At 40.1% G+C, this 17573-nt stretch overlaps 1 protein-coding gene across 1 annotated transcript in view; it reads left to right on the top strand.

Annotated features, from left to right (window-relative positions):
- The window catches only part of septin8a (septin 8a), a 30840-nt gene that overhangs the window by 11169 nt on the left and 2098 nt on the right, over positions 1-17573 (top strand). The window contains exons 4-9 of the mRNA XM_054626054.1: positions 1895-2081; positions 7002-7163; positions 8538-8634; positions 15461-15629; positions 15771-15903; positions 16538-16707. Of these exons, the coding sequence (XP_054482029.1) occupies positions 1895-2081; positions 7002-7163; positions 8538-8634; positions 15461-15629; positions 15771-15903; positions 16538-16707 (918 nt within the window). The remainder of the gene's footprint in view (positions 1-1894; positions 2082-7001; positions 7164-8537; positions 8635-15460; positions 15630-15770; positions 15904-16537; positions 16708-17573) is intronic.

The following is a 17573-nucleotide window of genomic DNA, read 5'->3' as shown; positions in this document are numbered from 1 at the left end:
ACAGTGAGAGAGCCTCAAAAGGTCAGAGTTGGTGCATTCCTCAGAGAAGATTTACGAGAGATGTGAAGGAAGAGGACAGATGACTGTAAACATGCTGCTGGCTGAGGATACGCAATATATATTTGGACTTATGTCTCACTTTGAGCTGTAAAATGTGGAAAGACTGCTATTGAATGTATTAAGCTCACAAAGAAACAGCTTGCACTTCTTGTAGATTTGATCTTATCGGATGCACTTCAGTCTCTCTGAAGCATCAGGGATTCCCTGTGACTGATGGGAGGTTGATATAGAAGGTGTTTCAAATATATGACATTGCTCAATTTAAAATTGCCTTTAAACACGTTTGATGGTCAGTCTTGCCAGTGAGAGCCGGAGGAAACGTGAAAGCAGAGGCTAAGGTGGTCGTGTGTGGTGGAATTATAGAAATGCATTGAGCATTATATGTAGTACCGAATGCCTCGTTATGTTGTGAGAACTAAAGTATGCCTGTGAAACTGGTATCTATGGCGACTGATGAACCACAACATTTCTCAGAAATGACGTGCATTTCAGGCAACTATGTTACAGTTTAGCTGCACGGTGGTGTAGTGGTTAGCACTGTCGCCTCACAGCAAGACGGGCCCGGGTTCAACTCCCGGGCTGGACAACCTTCTGTGTGGAGTTTGCATGTTCTCCCCGTGTCAGCGTGGGTTCTCTCCGGGTTCTCCGGCTTCCTCCCACAGTCCAAAGACATGCAGCTTAGGTGCATTGAAGACTCTAAATTGCCCGTAGGTGTGGATGTGAGTGTGAATGGTTGTTTGTCTCTATATGTCAGCCCTGTGATAGGCTGGCGACCTGTCCAGGGTGTACCCTGCCTTCACCCATTGACAGCTGAGATCGGCTCCAGCACCCCTGCGACCCTTAACTGGATAAGCAGGTTACGGAAAATGGATGGATGGATGGATGTTACAGTTTAATAAATATGTGGCCGGCTGCTAATAGTTTTGTTCTCACCTCTCCAAATGAACTGAACTAAATGAGTTAAAGTTGCAGACTCAAATAATAACTGCTCAATACAAACTTTATTCATTTTCTGTATCATTTTCTGTACTGTATCATGACCTCACATTTCAAGCTCGTGACCGATTTAGGATTAAAAGACATTAAAGACAGTTTACAGAGACAAACTGTTCTGCTGCATTTGGCTCAACAGGGCTACACGATGTATATTATAGTGCAGCTGAAAATATTTTTCATAAAACATGACTGCTACTGTAGTGGCAATGTGTTAAAGTCATGTTAAAACCAAGGATTGTATTGTATTGATAATGGTTTCCATGCTGCCATCCAGATTTGCGTCTGTAAGGTGAATTTTTAATAAAAGATCTGGAGAATTAGACAAATCAGATGTCACATCCAAATAACAATCTATTATTGGTTCATGTCAGAGTTAGTTTCCTCTCGCAATGCGTTGAATTCGACCTTCCTTTCTGGTCTTGTTTGTTTAGCTGCACATGCAAGATGCTCATAAGCAAATGCTACAAAACTTTGATGTTTTCCCACCGCTTTATTCCTGATTGCTGTGATTTACCGGTGACACTGTAGGCTTAAAAAAACCATCAGATCACTGTGAGAGAGGACGGGATGTTTTGCATCCTCTGTGATTTGTTTCAATCAGACTCCCATAAGAGCACACATTTCATGCATTACTAAGCTTGTACAGCTCTAATCCGAGATCTTGGCATTGAATCGGATCACACAGTTACTGAAAACATAACTGTCTTGGTTCATTTCCCCAGTGACAAGTCCATATTTCCTCTCACATTCATTACAAGCGCATGAATAAGAAGACAAATATTTATGGTTTCACCCACAGACGTAAATCATCACTGTTTTTGTTTTGCTGTCCCCACAGTTACAAGCCCATCGTTGACTACATCGACACCCAGTTTGAAAACTATCTCCAGGAAGAGCTGAAGATCAAACGCTCGCTGTTTAACTACCACGACACCAGGATCCACATCTGCCTTTATTTCATCGCCCCGACAGGACATTCCCTCAAGTCTCTGGATCTCGTCACTATGAAAAAACTGGACAGCAAGGTACGCACAATCGACACACAAAAAACCCCTTCATATGCTGTGGCCTTGCCCCTTTAGAATAAAAGCACACTCACAAACCGCTGATCCTTTCCCATTGTCTGAATGACTGAAATCCGACCTCCCTTTCACTGTCACCGGTGTGCATTTCACTGAGATGTAGGGATCGCTGATCTTTTTTGTTGGCGCTGGAGAGGATTTCAAGAAAAGTTCACAAGACCTTCCCTATATGAGTTTTCACACTTAAAAAGCCATTTTGTTGCATATTTTTGCAAGTAAAAATGTTTGATTTGCTGTGTTAAGGTCCAGCCCACTTTCTGAATTGCCATATAATACAAAACTGTATATATGATTTAAAAAAAAAAATCAGTTAATTCTTGTGAAGCAGTGATATACTGATGTAAATAGATACATAGAAATTCCTAAAATGCATCCTCCTAATACTGAGTTCCAGTTTGGCATATATTTTGCAGTAGTACAGCAGTCAATAATCACATTCAGAGCCACATTGATTTGTGAGTTTTCGATTGCTCTAGTGTGAGTATTTCTACACAGATTATTGGTCAGTGGATCTGTGTTTTTTGATTTGCATCCGATGAGTGCAGCTCAGCAGAGGTGCAAATCACTGGCTTGGCCTCAATTAGAAAACTGGTGGGGAAAAAAAAAATCTCATCACAGCAGTGCTTGGAGCGTAAAAGAAGGGGAGGGGGGAGAGAGTGAGTTTTATTGGGGGAGGACAGTGTCAGAAAGGGCAAGAAAGCCACTTCTAAGGCCTAAGTTGGAGGCATGTTGAATATGTTGGGTTTGTATTGTAATATTGGGGCTTTCTTTTTCTTTTTCAGACGTTTTCTTTGAATTTTTTCTTGTGGCTATTGCTACTTATGCTACCCACCTGTCTCTCTTCTTTGTAATCCAAATAAATATATAGGCATGAATATTTAACAACAGTCTTTTTTTCAGATGACTGCTTTCTGCTCGGTAACGATTAAATTCTCTCTTGCTGACATTTTGATAACATGTTTTGCAAAACGGCTCAGCGATAAACACAGCTGAAACCGTCGAATGTTTTTTTTTTAATCCTAAATTTTGGTTCCAGTGTGTGGGAAGTGTGGAATTTCAAGAAGGAAAAAGTGCCTCAAAACATTTTTAAGCACATGTTCACAAAGCCCAAAAGAGGAGAAACAACAGAGAAAGAGGCAGTTAAAATGCAAGAGTGAATGATTTGTGCGTCTTCAAGTCTGTCTGTGCTTGTGCTTGTTCGACCTAAGGGCGAGAAGGGTTTCACTGACGTTTTGGATATCTACGAACGCTAACCTGAGAAAGGTTCATACACATAACAGACAAAGTGTATACAACTACTGATCACACTGGTGTATAAATGGCAGCTTCAGCTCTACTTGTGCCTGCTGATGCAATGATAATGAATCCAGAACAAAGCAGATGGTCAGCTTGTGATCAAAACCTGCTGGCTTACCTCTGCCAACTTTCAATGCATGGCTGCGCTTCTCTGCCAACTTTCTCCTCGTACTTAACAAAAAACGATGAGCGGATACTACAGCCAACTGTCCCTCTCAAGGGTTTTTTATGAGGACTTCAGTAAAAAAGATGCTGTCATTGTAACTCATTAACTTTTGTAGGTCTCAATGACGTTTACAGTCACTAAACATAACATGTTGATTTAATATTTAATTTAATTTAAAGCAGTTCAAGCTTAAGACATTTTCTATACTTTAAAATATTCCAATTTGAGCCATCTTTACTACTTAGGACACCCACGTTTCTCCTGAGGACCACCTCTATTTCTAAGGCCAAAGTTACAGACCAGTATATCTTTCAGCAGAGAGGACTTCATATAGAAAGGGCCAAGATCCAAATTATGCACTTTTCTTGCTATGAGGTGCCAGCACTGACCACTAAGCCTCTGTGCTGTCTTTACCAGCCAATAGAGTGATCAAACCTGGCACCCTGCGCTGGCCAACTGTCTCCTGATGCCATCCAAACCACCACCGCCAACTCTCTGTATCGTCCTTACCTGAGCTAAATAGATTATCCTTATATGAACATGAGCTGAATGTGTTTGCTGTCGTATAGCAGAGTGCAAACAAAGCATCTTACCTCGGCTAAATCTCCCCATCCGTTCACGTGAACCAAACCTTCTTTCTTGTGAACCCCCTGTATGTCTGTGAGGAACATTTTGGTTCTGCACAGGCCTTTTTTTAGTTCCACAATGCCAGGAAATGTTGAAAGTGTGAAATAACAGCAATGATGGCGACAGGAGCTTTTATCCAAAAATGATTTACAGCATTGAGAGTGCCGTAGTGGGTTGTAAGGCTGAGTGGGTGGCCACGGTGAACACCACTCTCCGACCCATGTGGCTCCGTCCTAGCAATCTTTCCACGATGTGAAATATGATCACTGCTTTGTCTGAAAGCAAGCCAGTGTTGAGGGACCACAGTGGCAATGTGATGCTGTTTTTATTTTCACAGGTTTGATAGGGTGTTTTATGCAGTGGTCTCCTCCGACATGAAATAATAATGTCGCAGGGAATATTTGCAGCTACTCACCACATACTGTCCGTCTTTGCACATTTCTACAAGATCTAGAAGGCTACAGGTCGACCACAAAAGTACCTGCTTTGCTTCTATAGACCTAGAGAAAAGCCGTCGCAAATTAACTAGGGCTTTTACTAATGATTATGTTCATCATACTAGTTATCTTTCCATGAACTGATTCACTGTTTAGTATGTAAAATGTTGAAAATACTGAAAATGTGTTTTTACGTTAACACTTTTACATTCTGCTTACAATAGATGTATATTTTATTTCCACGAGAGGCATAGTTATGCTCCCATTGATGTGAATATATGTAAAAACTACTCTGATGAAGATTTAGCCACTATTAACTAAATGTGAAAATGAACGTTTATCTGGAAACTAAAGATAAATGAACAGCTCTGTCTACCAGATAGCTCTGACACAGGAAAACCAGGAAAGCAGACCGGAGACAACTGTTCCCTCAGTCTGTAGAGTTTGTTGTCGAGGCTAGACAATGGTGTTTTTCTAGTAAATGGGGTCCGATCCAACCCTCCCTACAGAGGATGGTTGAAGGCACATTAGAGTGAGTGTGGTTTGTGGTGGATGAAGGCAGGAAGAGAGATAATGGTCTGAAGGAGGTGTCCTTTCGTTTTTAAATATTTTTTTCTTAAGAAGGAGGAAATCCTTTCTAGTTAATTATCTTATAGTAGGATGTAGACCATTCAGTTTGTAGAGGTCATTTGACAAACATGGATTGATATTTCCCTCTAACCTTTTAACATGTCTCATAATATGCACTATAATCAGTTTAAATGCTTTTTTGGTTAGATTGTTTTGCCTGTTTGCACCAGATCAGAAGTTTTGAAGTGTGAGTTGATAAGGAGGCCTTGAGGGCAAATATACTGTGTGAGGTGAAAGAGAGTTGTGTTCTAAAAGCATAGAGAAGTTAGTTTTTGTAGTTTTGCAGTTGGAGCTGCTTTAAATTCCACCAGTGCCCAATTGTCGCACTTTGCATCAAACTTCGTACTTATTCTCAGAGTCATAACTCAGTCATCTATAACTGATATCCATTGCGAGTAACTGTGACGTCCATAAATCTGCTTAAAAATCATCAAGTTTTTAAGCTTTCTTTAGTATCAAAATAATCCATTGGTAGTTGTCTATACACCCATAGTTTATTGCAAACATTAACTACTACTAATAGCTAATTTGGCTTACTTTGAATGGTGCCAATTTTCAATTAGAGCTGAGCAGCTGATGATCATCTAAGTTGAAGTCATCATTAAAGCTCAGAATGTATCAGCATGGTTCCTATATCCCTTGAACTCTGACACACTCCTCTTCCTGTTCATATTTAGATATTTTACCTAATCAAGATAAAAAAAAAAAAAAAAGAAGCCAGAAATATCAGGATATGTGATTTTTTTCTTCAATGATAATCTCACAACAAACCTGCTTTGATGTGGTTACAGTTACCCATCGCGTGCTCCCAGTTGTTCTGAACAAACACTGAGAACTATTTGGGAATACTCTTTGTCCAGCTGGGAAACCGACGGTTGTGGGAAATGAAGAAACCTAAATGTCCCCTCCGATTCTTCCGTCAGCAATGGATCACCATTAGTGAACTGGGTTTGTTAATAAGGGTTAAATCACTATACTGGCTGCCCTGCTGTAAATTAATGATCCCATAAAGTATGATGAGCCTGTAATTTGACTCCTAACAAGCTCTGGCTCTGAGGCGCACTATGGAATTGATGAGTGAATCCGCGGGGATCCTTCTCATCCTCCTCATCCTCCCGGTTAGTGGTCGGGGTAATGCAGCCGTACAGAGGAATGCAGACAAACTGTGTGTTTATCTCTGCACATCTGCTGCTGATTGGAGATGGAGCCGAGTTTGTTTTCATAATCACTGTTTGTTTTATGTATCTGTTGGGGATCTGACTGAGCTCCTTCACTGTACAGTGTTGCCGCATATGGTCTTGTAGGCCTTCTCAGCCATAAATAGCAATGTGCTGAGTTAGTTTTTTGTTTTCAATTCAGTCTTCAATATGTTCATCGAGTGTTTGGTTCATGACCCTCTGACATAAGGAGGTTAGTTGCTCTAATCTGAAATTTGCTGAAGACATTGTGTTGATGATCTGTGCGTCTGCTCTGATCCTATTGAGCTTGACATCTGCATCGTGTCTTGTCATGAAGATGCATGTCAGACAAAAAACAATATATATATATATAATGTATTCCACGTATTTGCTTTAACACAAAGCAGCTTTCAATACATAAATGCATGTATATTTTTGGCAACCAACCATAAAAACAAGGACGATGCTCTACACATTCAATAACTTTGATTATTAACCCCCCCCTCTCTTTTTCTCATCCTTTCCTCAGGTCAACATTATTCCCATCATTGCCAAAGCGGACACAATCTCCAAGAGTGAGCTCCATAAATTCAAGATTAAGATTATGAGTGAGCTGGTGAGCAACGGCGTCCAGATATATCAGTTCCCAACAGACGACGAAGCCGTCAGCGAGATCAACTCCTCCATGAACGTAAGTCGCGCTGTGATGCTAGCAAAGTTCTCTTACAATCAGTCGTTCATTCATTTTACTTTTTACAACAAATGTCAGATGTGTTTTTGTTCGCACGTGAATGTGTTGACTGATGACACTTCTCAACATTGTTGGATTTAAATGGATCATGTTTGTGCCTACTCACTAGTAACATCTTGTCTTTAGCACCACATGTGTTAAACATCTGGTAACAGCAGCATATGTTGACACCATTTAATTGCTTTTTAACACGTGCTGGAAAGTGAGTTTGTTTCTCTTATTTAGACACATTACACAAATCTCTGAGTGTATAGAGGGAAAACAGTAAAAAGATGTGCAAATACCAGCTGACCCAGGGCATGTGCTTGGACATACCGTATATGCAAACATTATATAGGGTTTTACACAAAACTGTATGAATACTAGCTCTGTTTGATTGCACCAGTTGCCCATTTCTCAGTTCTTTCCATTATAAAAAAGGTTTTATGAGCTCAATAGCAGGATGCTTTCCTACGATTGGCTTTATGTCTGTTTGTACATTTTCCATTGTCAAAATAAAGCAGTTATATAGAAATAATAATAATAATATGCATTTAGCAATAAAACTGAATATACACTTTTAACTTCTTCCCATGAAGCCAGCACTGTTTTAGCCTTTTTAAAGTTCAGACTTTATAATGAGGATGATGCATATAATCACACTTTGCTTAAGCACACACCCACACAGATCCACTCATGGATAAATAAGACTTCATTTGCTTTGCCCAGACACAGTCCTGGTACAGTTTTCCTATCTATTATTAGTCGGTTACATCAGTGCCCACACTCACCAGCTTGTTCCTCTGGCTTGTTCCAGCCAGCTGGTTTCAACTCGCCACCTAATTTTTGAGGTTGCATATCGGGCATGTTTTCCCCCATGATGCTTCACTGTCGATCCTTAACGAGGCGTAGTAGCTCTGAGAGCAATAAGAAAGTGAGTGTGTGTTTTATCACTTAAAACAAAATAGGCCTCAGTTGAGCCACATGTTAAACTTAAAACCCAGGTCTGGTGCAGCTCACATGTCAACGCGGTTACACTTCTCTCTGCTGTGGTCTGGTTGTGAACAATAACAGAGACAACAGCCACATTAGAGCTAGATTTATTTGAAAGTAAACACTTGATTTTCATTGATCCTGTTTGCTGTGTTATTTGTACATCACAACATGTTTGTGTCTAGTGAAATGATTGTAGTCCTACAAAGGATATCAGCATGAAGGAACTCTTTAAAAATAGAAAGAGAGAGCTGGGACTCAGCCCCTTGTTAATGGCTCCAGTTACATCTGTCTCCCTGTTGACCTTTTTAACACGCATCTTTTTTATTTTTTTCTGTGTAGGCTCATCTGCCCTTTGCCGTGGTGGGCAGCGTGGAAGAGGTCAAAGTGGGTAACAAAACAGTGAGGGCCAGACAGTACCCCTGGGGTATCGTGCAAGGTGAGAACCATTTTCAAGCAAGTTGATCTGTGTGTGTGTGTGTGTGTGTGCGTGTGCGTGTGTGTGTGTGTGTGTGTGTGTGTGTGTGTGTGTGTGTGTGTGTGTGTGTGTGTGTGTGTGTGTGTGTGTGTGTGTGTGTGTGTGTGTGTGTGTGTGTGTGTGTGTGTGTCAAGCAAACCCAACAGTGAGTACATGAAGGAGTCAGTGGAGGTTTAACTCCTTTTATATACAGTAGACTGCCTCAATATGAATATTTTAAGCAATAAGACGGAAGGAGTGCCAAACTGTGATAAGTGTCTATTTGTTATTATAATACAGTTCTTTTAAAAAAAATCCTAAATTGATTGGACATCTATGTAAAAAGACTTTACTTTAAGATGACAGATAAATAGTTCTATTAAAAAAGCTTGATTCCATAAAGTGCCAGTTAACTATTGCTCAACCACCATTTTTGCTGATCACTGACCAGCTCACCCACGACTTCCCTTGTCTGTAATTAAGCAACAGAAAGGCCTAAACAGTAGTTGCCTGTGTCTTTGTTTGACAGCCAAACACCATTTCACAAACACAAATCATTTGATTGGTCGTCATAAATAGCTCAAATTTATTTTTACCTTTCATAAACCTGCGGGTTAGTTTTTGTATCCACTAGCTGTTGTCTGGTTGTTAGGTTGCTAGGTTACAGGTATTAAGGTATATGAGAGTAGAAATGCGGTAGGAGTGCTATATCATGAGATATTGGCAGTCATTCGAATGCAATCTCAACAAATCAAGACACAGTGTCAGTACTCAAACTGTGGTACAGTCTTTTTTTTATGGCATAAAATGAGTGTGCATGCATAATGGTCATTCAGGGATTTTATTGCATTGTGAATGCATCGGAAAGTGGTCATGGGTGTATCATTTTTGAGGAAGTACATGGCTCAGTCTCTTTCCGGCCCCCGAAGCCTTTCTCTGTTCACTCCGCCTCTCTTTGGAGAGCTAGTGCTATGTTTAGGGCCACCTCAAAGCAGAACATTTGGATTGAAAGTGGACAATAAAAACTAGAGCTGCAACAATTAAGATGAGATACATTTTTTTATTGATTCCCAGCAGGGGGACATTCTGGATTTGCAGCAGCACATGCAACCGCAATGATTAAACTTTTATATTTCACAGACCAAACAACCTATCAAGGAGATAATCGGCAGATAAATCGATTATGAAAATAATCGTTAGTTGCAGTCCTTATACAACTATCTAATAGCAATATGCACCAGTTAAAGATTTACCAAACAACACTGAACCCGACACGGAAGTGCACATGTGGGATAATTGAGGAAACATGCGAATAACTTCCACCTTTCTACATAGCAAACGTCATTTTGCCCTTATGGAGAAACGGCATGCAATAAAACTCCGCAGCTGCAAAAGCAATGCATCTATCAGTATCCACGGTGACAGATGTTTTCCTGCTCGCAGCAGGGTGGCGAGTGCGCCCCACAGTTTGCCCGTTTTAAATATACCCTCCCTCTTAATGCGGAGTGCCCTCCACAGCTGCGAGTGTGACTTCATGCAGAGTGACACTGCAAAATGAAGGACGTGTGGGTAGATGTTGTTTTGGGAGCATGTGCGTCATATGTCTCCCTATATATTTCTGCCTCGGTGTTAGTCTGTATGTGTGGCGTGCATATATGCCTTTATGTTTGCACGCATGCATAGCCCCATGGAGACATCTTTGTTTCCCACAGCTCATTCCTCTGTGCTTGTCAGGGAGAGTAAACATTTTAATTTAATAATGTCACAAAGAGTTGTCCTGTGAGAATATTACTGCTCAGATGGGAGTTGCAATGAGACCCTCCCTCCAGCTCTCTGTCTTCCCTTCCTTTCCTCGGTTTCCTGCTCTTGTGTCCTCATCCCGTCTTCCTCTCCTCTCTCCATTCTCCCCTGACCACTCTCATTCCCCGACCCTCAGAGGGCATTCTATGGTTATTTTTATAGCCTGCTGTGTGTCTCCTAGGGGACAGATTGCTTCTGACTACATAAGTCGCTGTGAAACTAGTCCTGTCCAGTAAGATAGAGAATAGTGCCATCTGCAAAAAGCTATCTCAGGTTTACTGTAAACTCATGTCTTTGGAACTGGTCTCCATCGCAGTTATCTTGTTATTCTTCAGCAGCAATTAACAACTGGTAGATTTTGGCTGGGATAGGTCTTTAAGCTGATATAAATACAGCAAAATGGTGATTATAGAATGTAAAAAATACATGGGTGTCAAGGGGGAAAGTAATGTGCAGATTGTTATGTAACCAACAACATTAAACAACTTAATCTAAATTTAAAAACATTTTTTCTCTGATGCAAACTATTTTAGCAGTAAAACGTAAGTTTTTAAATTGTGATTAGTTCATAGACACACACAATGCCAGATGTTGCATAGAACGAATACTGAATGGGCCTTTAATTTAAACTGAAATATAGATTTTTTTTTAGACTAATGTGTTTGTTTTAATATGCCATCATTAAAGCTGCAAGAAATGCTGCTGCAATGTTAACATGAAAATCAGAAGATAAATGTATTATTTCTAGAGAATAAACTGACATTGTCATTTGTTCTTACGTTTTTTATTATTATCTGCATCTAATTATCTTATCAACCTTGTCCATCTCTGCCTAACAACAAAACAATCTCCTCTGATGAGATGTATTACTAGAAAACTACTCGGCTTTTTGTCAGCCTGCTTGTAAACTGATGGCCCATCATTCATACAACACACTTTGTCACAGTATCAGACGACAGGGACAGAAGAGGACAGCAGTGTCAGTGTTTTACTCCATTTGGCCGACTGAAAGGACGGCCTGTGTCTATGGAAACAGTTTGCAGATGCCAGATGTCATATAGACGGGTTATGGTAACCTCTTGAAGAGCCATGGGAAATTTCCATCCACTTGAAGGAAGACAAAGGAAGGACTGTCTACTGATAAGAGTAATTTAAGAGGTGTGTGTGTGTTGTGTGTGTGTGTGTGTGTGTGTGTGTGTGTGTGTATCTTCCCTCAGGATCTTGATGCTCTGTTATCTCTGAACTCCAGTGACATCTGTGACATGTAGCAGACCCCCGTCATATTTCTTCCCTGCAAGCTTCTGTGTTTGTTCAACTGTGCACACTTGTTGTAGTGGGTGTTTGTGTGTGAACATGGATGTTTTCAAGCATTGACTTGACATTTGAGTCTCAGTCTTCCATTCTTCTTTTTTTACTATGCTTGAGTGAAAGTCGGCCCTGGACTTCTGTCTCAGACTAGCCCACCAAAAAAACCTGCCTGGAGATAAACCTGCACTCCTTCAACCATACACGACAATGATAAGAAATACATTCTTTGTGAAGAAAAGGAAAAGAATGAATACGTCTAGAATCACAAACCTCTCAATTGCAAAAGTGATGTGTAAATCAAGACATCTAACCCCTGTCAGATACAAAGTACTAAATGTGCGAGATTGACATAATCTGTAAGTGTTTGGTAATTCAAACAGTATTCAGTGTGTAGTCTCTATAGATGACGATGTTGATCCGTCAGCAGTTGGTTTGTCGGTCGAACAACCACTTTGTTAAATACGGATCCATCTCAATAACAATTTGTACTGCCATGACATTTTGTATCGATTTTCATGGTCTCCAGAGGGTGAATGGTTACTCTTGTGATCTCCTGACTTTTCCTCTAGTGACAAAAGCTGATTGACATGTTTACAACTATTGGCTGGATTCCAATGGGAATTGGTACGGATATCCACACTTTTCTCTTAGAGCCCACAGCAAGTGAAAGTTTCCAATTAGCCAGTGAAATATCTCTGTATCTGCCAAAAGGATTGACACAGAATCTTTTACAGACTCTAACGGTTCCCAGAAGAATCTTTTGACTTTTGATCTTGCACCACTACGAAGTCCACATTGGCTTAAAGTTAAATGTTTAGAGAACTATCAGATGGATTTTAAATACACATTCATGCCGTACAGAGCTTCTAGTATGTCTGTAGACTCCTCGTTTTGCTGTATCATATTTTCTGTAAATGCTGCTGATATCTTGCACAAGACTCCAGATATGTTAACATTATTCACAATGTATTTTAAGAGCGGCTGCCATCATGTTAATATATCTGCTTGTCTACCACTCAAAAATGCTTTAGCCTTACCAACAGCACAGTTACAAATGATCAGCCGAGGGACACATGGATCATTTTGATGTATTTTCATTTTGCACAGACGTCTATTTCCATTAATTATTTTTTTTTAACTCCAGATTTATTGCAGCTGTGTCTCTGTTCACTATTAGAATGTTTCTGTTCTCATGCTGGCGTGTGTGTGTGCGTCTGCAGAGCCCTGAGCTTTGATATCTTGAGGTCTCAGTGCTGCAGTCAGTCAGAGGATTGGCCCTCATGCAGCCCCTCAGCGGGGGGGGGCAGTACAGAGAGACTATTAGATGCCAAATGAACGGGCAATTTCAGTAGCCTGGATGCAGCCTCAGAGAACAGCCCACGTCTGTTTTTAACTTGTATACTCCCACTAATGATGTGTGGTTGACCAGCTAATTTGAGTAAAACTAAGAGTGAGTGATACAAACAGCTGCATGCTTGCCACTATTTCACCTCTTTTTAAGATGTGTTTTGGGTCCAAAAGCGTTTAAGTAGACGAGGGCGAGCTAGTGCTTATTTGCTTGCTGTTTTGTCTAAGTCTAATGAAGGAAGGTCTTATTTCTTTGGGTGCTCAGCCACTCTGACTGTATTATGTTGCACTTCTTTGATGCTGCTATCTGGCACTGCAGGCTGCCTTCCCAGTATTTTCCATGAGGAGAAGCTAAATGGCATGCTAATTGGGGCTTTTTTTTTTCAATATCATTATTGCCGTCTTCACATCCTCAGAGCTCACAGCTTGTGGTGGTATTTAAACACAACATACAACCCGTTCTCCTCCACTGCCACCCCCGAGGGTTCATGGCATATGCTACAGCCGCCAAACGCCACGTGCTTCCGCTCTGCACATGCTCTCGGTCACCACATACGCCAATCTGAGACAACAGAGAAAGCTCTTCAAAGCATCTTTCTGAGGTTTAATAACAGGTTGATCACATTAAATTCCGCCAAAGGGGGAAGTTATTTTTCTTCTGACAACACTTTCCCATTTCAACAAGTCACAGCTGCTTTAGGTTGTGCGTCAGGTTTTTATTGCTTTAACAGAAATTTGGCACTCCAGTGGGCCCTCATTTAAAGATTGGAGGAGATTGAGCATATCACATACTTAGAAGTTCTCCAAGTTTCCACATAGGCTACGTATTATTAAGTCTGGAAATGGGGGGGAAAAATAACGTCAGTACGAAAAACTTTATTTTCAAAGAGAGGAGTGATTTTTTTTTTTTTGATTAGAACAGTGCAGAATGGGAGAGTCAGCAGAACAGGATGTCTGTGCAGCATGTCTGAACAATTAATTCAGATTTTATAGGAAAAAATGTTGGTTCAGATCCTTACAAAATATCAAACCACATAATTTTTATATATTTTTCAATGAAAATTAGAATGACAAAAATGTTGTTTATCATATCACAATTGCAATATCAGTCATAATAATCACACTTTGATATTTTTTTCCAAATCATTGAGCCCAATCAGGTCTCAAAAAGGGTTTCACGACAGAGATATTAACTTATTAAATGTTTTTGTATGACGTTACATACGTAAACTAAAAGTGCAATGCGTGTAGAGGCTTTCAATCCTTTTTTTAGTTTGAGTCATCACTATCGGACCCTTTTGGAAGCACTGTCACTACTGCTAGCTACAGTATCCAGGAAGTCAATTGGTCTTTTTTAACGGGCATATGTCAATTTTAGATGAACATTTTTTATTGGTTAATCCATTCATCCATTTTCTGCCCCTTATTTAATTCTAGGTCTCAGGAGTCTAGGAAGTTGTATCATTAGGAATTATTATTATATACTTCTGAGAAGTACTACAAAACAATTGTATATGTCAGACTTCTTTGGTGTAGGACGTATTGTTCTTACTGGTTTTCCATCATGCTTTTATACTTTTAACTGGTATGATCTCGGTTTATGTTCCTGAACCCTGCAGAAACCCTGTGGCTGACTATAACCCTCGTATATATGTACGGCAATATTATTATTACCCACTGAGACTTCATCCTCAAAGTTCAGTCCACATGTAGGAAACCCCCGCTCCCTTGGATTATTTTAATGTCCAGATCAGCCCACATTGTTGCAATGGAGTAAATGAGGTGACGTGTGAGTAAAGATGCTTCATCAGATTGGAAATGATGCTCAGGGCACCTTACCCTCAGCTGTCAGTCTGTCAGGCAGGAAACGCTCTCTGCCTAACTGTGAAAATTGCTCAGACATGAAACTAAAGTGAAGTTGTCAAAGTCACTCCAGTTTAAAAAATTAACTTAAAAAGTGCAGAATATCTCAGATTTATCAACTCCCCTTTGTTAGCAAAATGTGATAGATCTGTTTTCATTTAATGGATGCCAAATGAGATTTATTCACTTGTTTTTTCGTGACACATTCCTGTAGAGATGTGGTGTGATTTCCTGCTTTTGATGGAGAGGAAGCGAGGGTTACAGGATAACAGATGGGCTGTTAAAATAAGTTAGAAGCAATGGAAAAGACAGCCAGGCTCAGAATGAAAGCGAGAAACAAAGACTCAGAACTTGAAACAAGATGTGACTGCTGCACATTTGTGACTCAAACACCATATCAGAATTTGTTTATCATGTATATGAAAAAGCTAAGATGATCACCTGAACCGCAACTGCTCTCCTGATTCCAGTGTGTGTGTTTTCCCTTCAGTCGAGAACGAGAGCCACTGCGACTTCGTAAAGCTCAGAGAGATGCTGATCAGGGTCAACATGGAGGACCTGAGGGAGCAGACCCACGCTCGCCACTACGAGCTGTACCGACGCTGTAAGCTGGAGGAGATGGGCTTCAAAGACACAGACCCCGACAGCCAGCCATTCAGGTAGAGAGAGGAGAGAGTGCACGGAGAGTGAAAAACACACAAATCCAAAAAACAACAGAGATACTTGAGTGTCAACAGCAGGGAGAGCCTCTATTGTTAAGAGATGATACCTAATCTATTCCTGTCTTTTCTTCTCCACAGTCTTCAAGAGACGTACGAGGCCAAGAGGAAAGAGTTCTTGGGCGATCTGCAGCGTAAAGAGGAAGAAATGCGACAAATGTTTGTCAACAAAGTAAAAGAGACGGAAGGAGAACTGAAAGAAAAGGAGAGAGAGGTCAGTCTATAGTCTATAGATGCAGTATGTTTGATTTTAAATGGTCATTGATATGATCACACACACCAACACTGCAACTACAGAGACATATTTTAGGCATATACAGTACAGTTTTATCAGTATAATGATAATACATGATAAGGTGCCCTCATAAATGAAATAATGGAAAAGATGGGGGCGAGGAACTATGTAATTTTTTTTAAATAATAATCATAATAATAATCTTTATTTATATAGCAAATTTGTATCCAGACTTTGTAGCTCAAATTGCTGCAGGTTAAAAAATAATAATAATCAAAAAAATAAAAAAATAAATAAAAAAAAAATTCACATTTTTAGTACAATTTAAAAAAATTCAACAAATGAATAAAGACTGGAAAACAATTTACATTTAAAATGACAAATAATTAAATAAATGAATAAAAATGTATAGACATATCTTTTTTTAAATATATATATATAAATAAATAAACTTTTTTAAAGTTTGTTTGCAGTCAGTTTGTTCTATTGTTGGGTCCATTTCACCAGTAAAGGGTTAAATTAACTGTTGACAAGTAGCAATTAAAATCTCCTTTCTCTCCTCTGTCACCCCCGTCCTGTCTGTCCATCACCACCCTCTCCTCCTCCCCCTCAGCTGCATGACAAGTTCGAGCAGCTGAAGCGGATGCACCAGGAGGAGAAGAGGAAGGTGGAGGAGAAGCGGAGGGACCTGGAGGAGGAGATGAACGCCTTCAACAGGAAGAAGGTGGCAGCCGAGACGCTCTCCTTATCTCAGCCCCTCAAGAAGGACAAGGACAAGAAAAAGTAAGCCGACCCTTCCTTTTCTGTCACTCACTCTTCTTTCTCTTCTTTCCATTAGCGGGAAGCTGCTTTTTACAACCCTGCTCCTTTTCTTTGACTAATCCTGTTGTCTTTACATTCCGTGCCTTAAATTCTCAAATGATTTCCTTTTTTGTACACTAGCTTCTCTCATCCCTTCTCTTTTTGCCCTCTAACCCGTGTTACAAGTCTTTAAGCAGGAGGCGGGCTATCTGCCAAGTCCAAGTGTCACATTAACGTGCCTTTTGACTGAATGTGCTGTGCAGTTCTATCCGACCTATCTCCAATACACAAGCATTTCAGCTTTTATAAAGGCCTGGCATGTGTTAAGGAAACTTCCTCCCTTTTATTTTGTCCTGCCCGAGCTTAACATTTCCTGTCCTTTCACTCTTTCCTTTTGCCTCGCTCTAATTATTCTGGATATTCAGGGAGGAGGCTTGGCTTATAAAGAGGTGACACAGAGAACAGTTCAAACAGGGCAAAACTGTTTTCTATAGGGGTATGCTGATGTGCATACCAAGTATTCATGATGACTCAGGTATAGAAACAGTACATGTTTTAGTTCACAAACTACACATCATGTATACTTCACTGTACTGCGTTTTCCAACACAAACATGTGTAGATTTATACTTTTCTTCCAGACAGGGATTTGTTTCTGTTCATTTCTGTAGTTTGACTTGCAGACCCATTACTCATCAACATAAAGTTGCATTTTGTTAAAAATCAGTTTTCATTGTATGGAGAGAAATTCCTCCCTTAAAGATGCATTCAAGGAACCTTCCTCTTATTTTTGGTTTAACAACAATGGCCAAACGTATATGGACAGTCCTTTGTGTTTTGGACAATTCC

This window comes from Anoplopoma fimbria, chromosome 24 (genome assembly GCF_027596085.1).
Source record: "Anoplopoma fimbria isolate UVic2021 breed Golden Eagle Sablefish chromosome 24, Afim_UVic_2022, whole genome shotgun sequence".
NCBI lineage: Eukaryota > Metazoa > Chordata > Actinopteri > Perciformes > Anoplopomatidae > Anoplopoma > Anoplopoma fimbria.
This window is presented reverse-complemented; position numbering and strand designations above follow the sequence as displayed.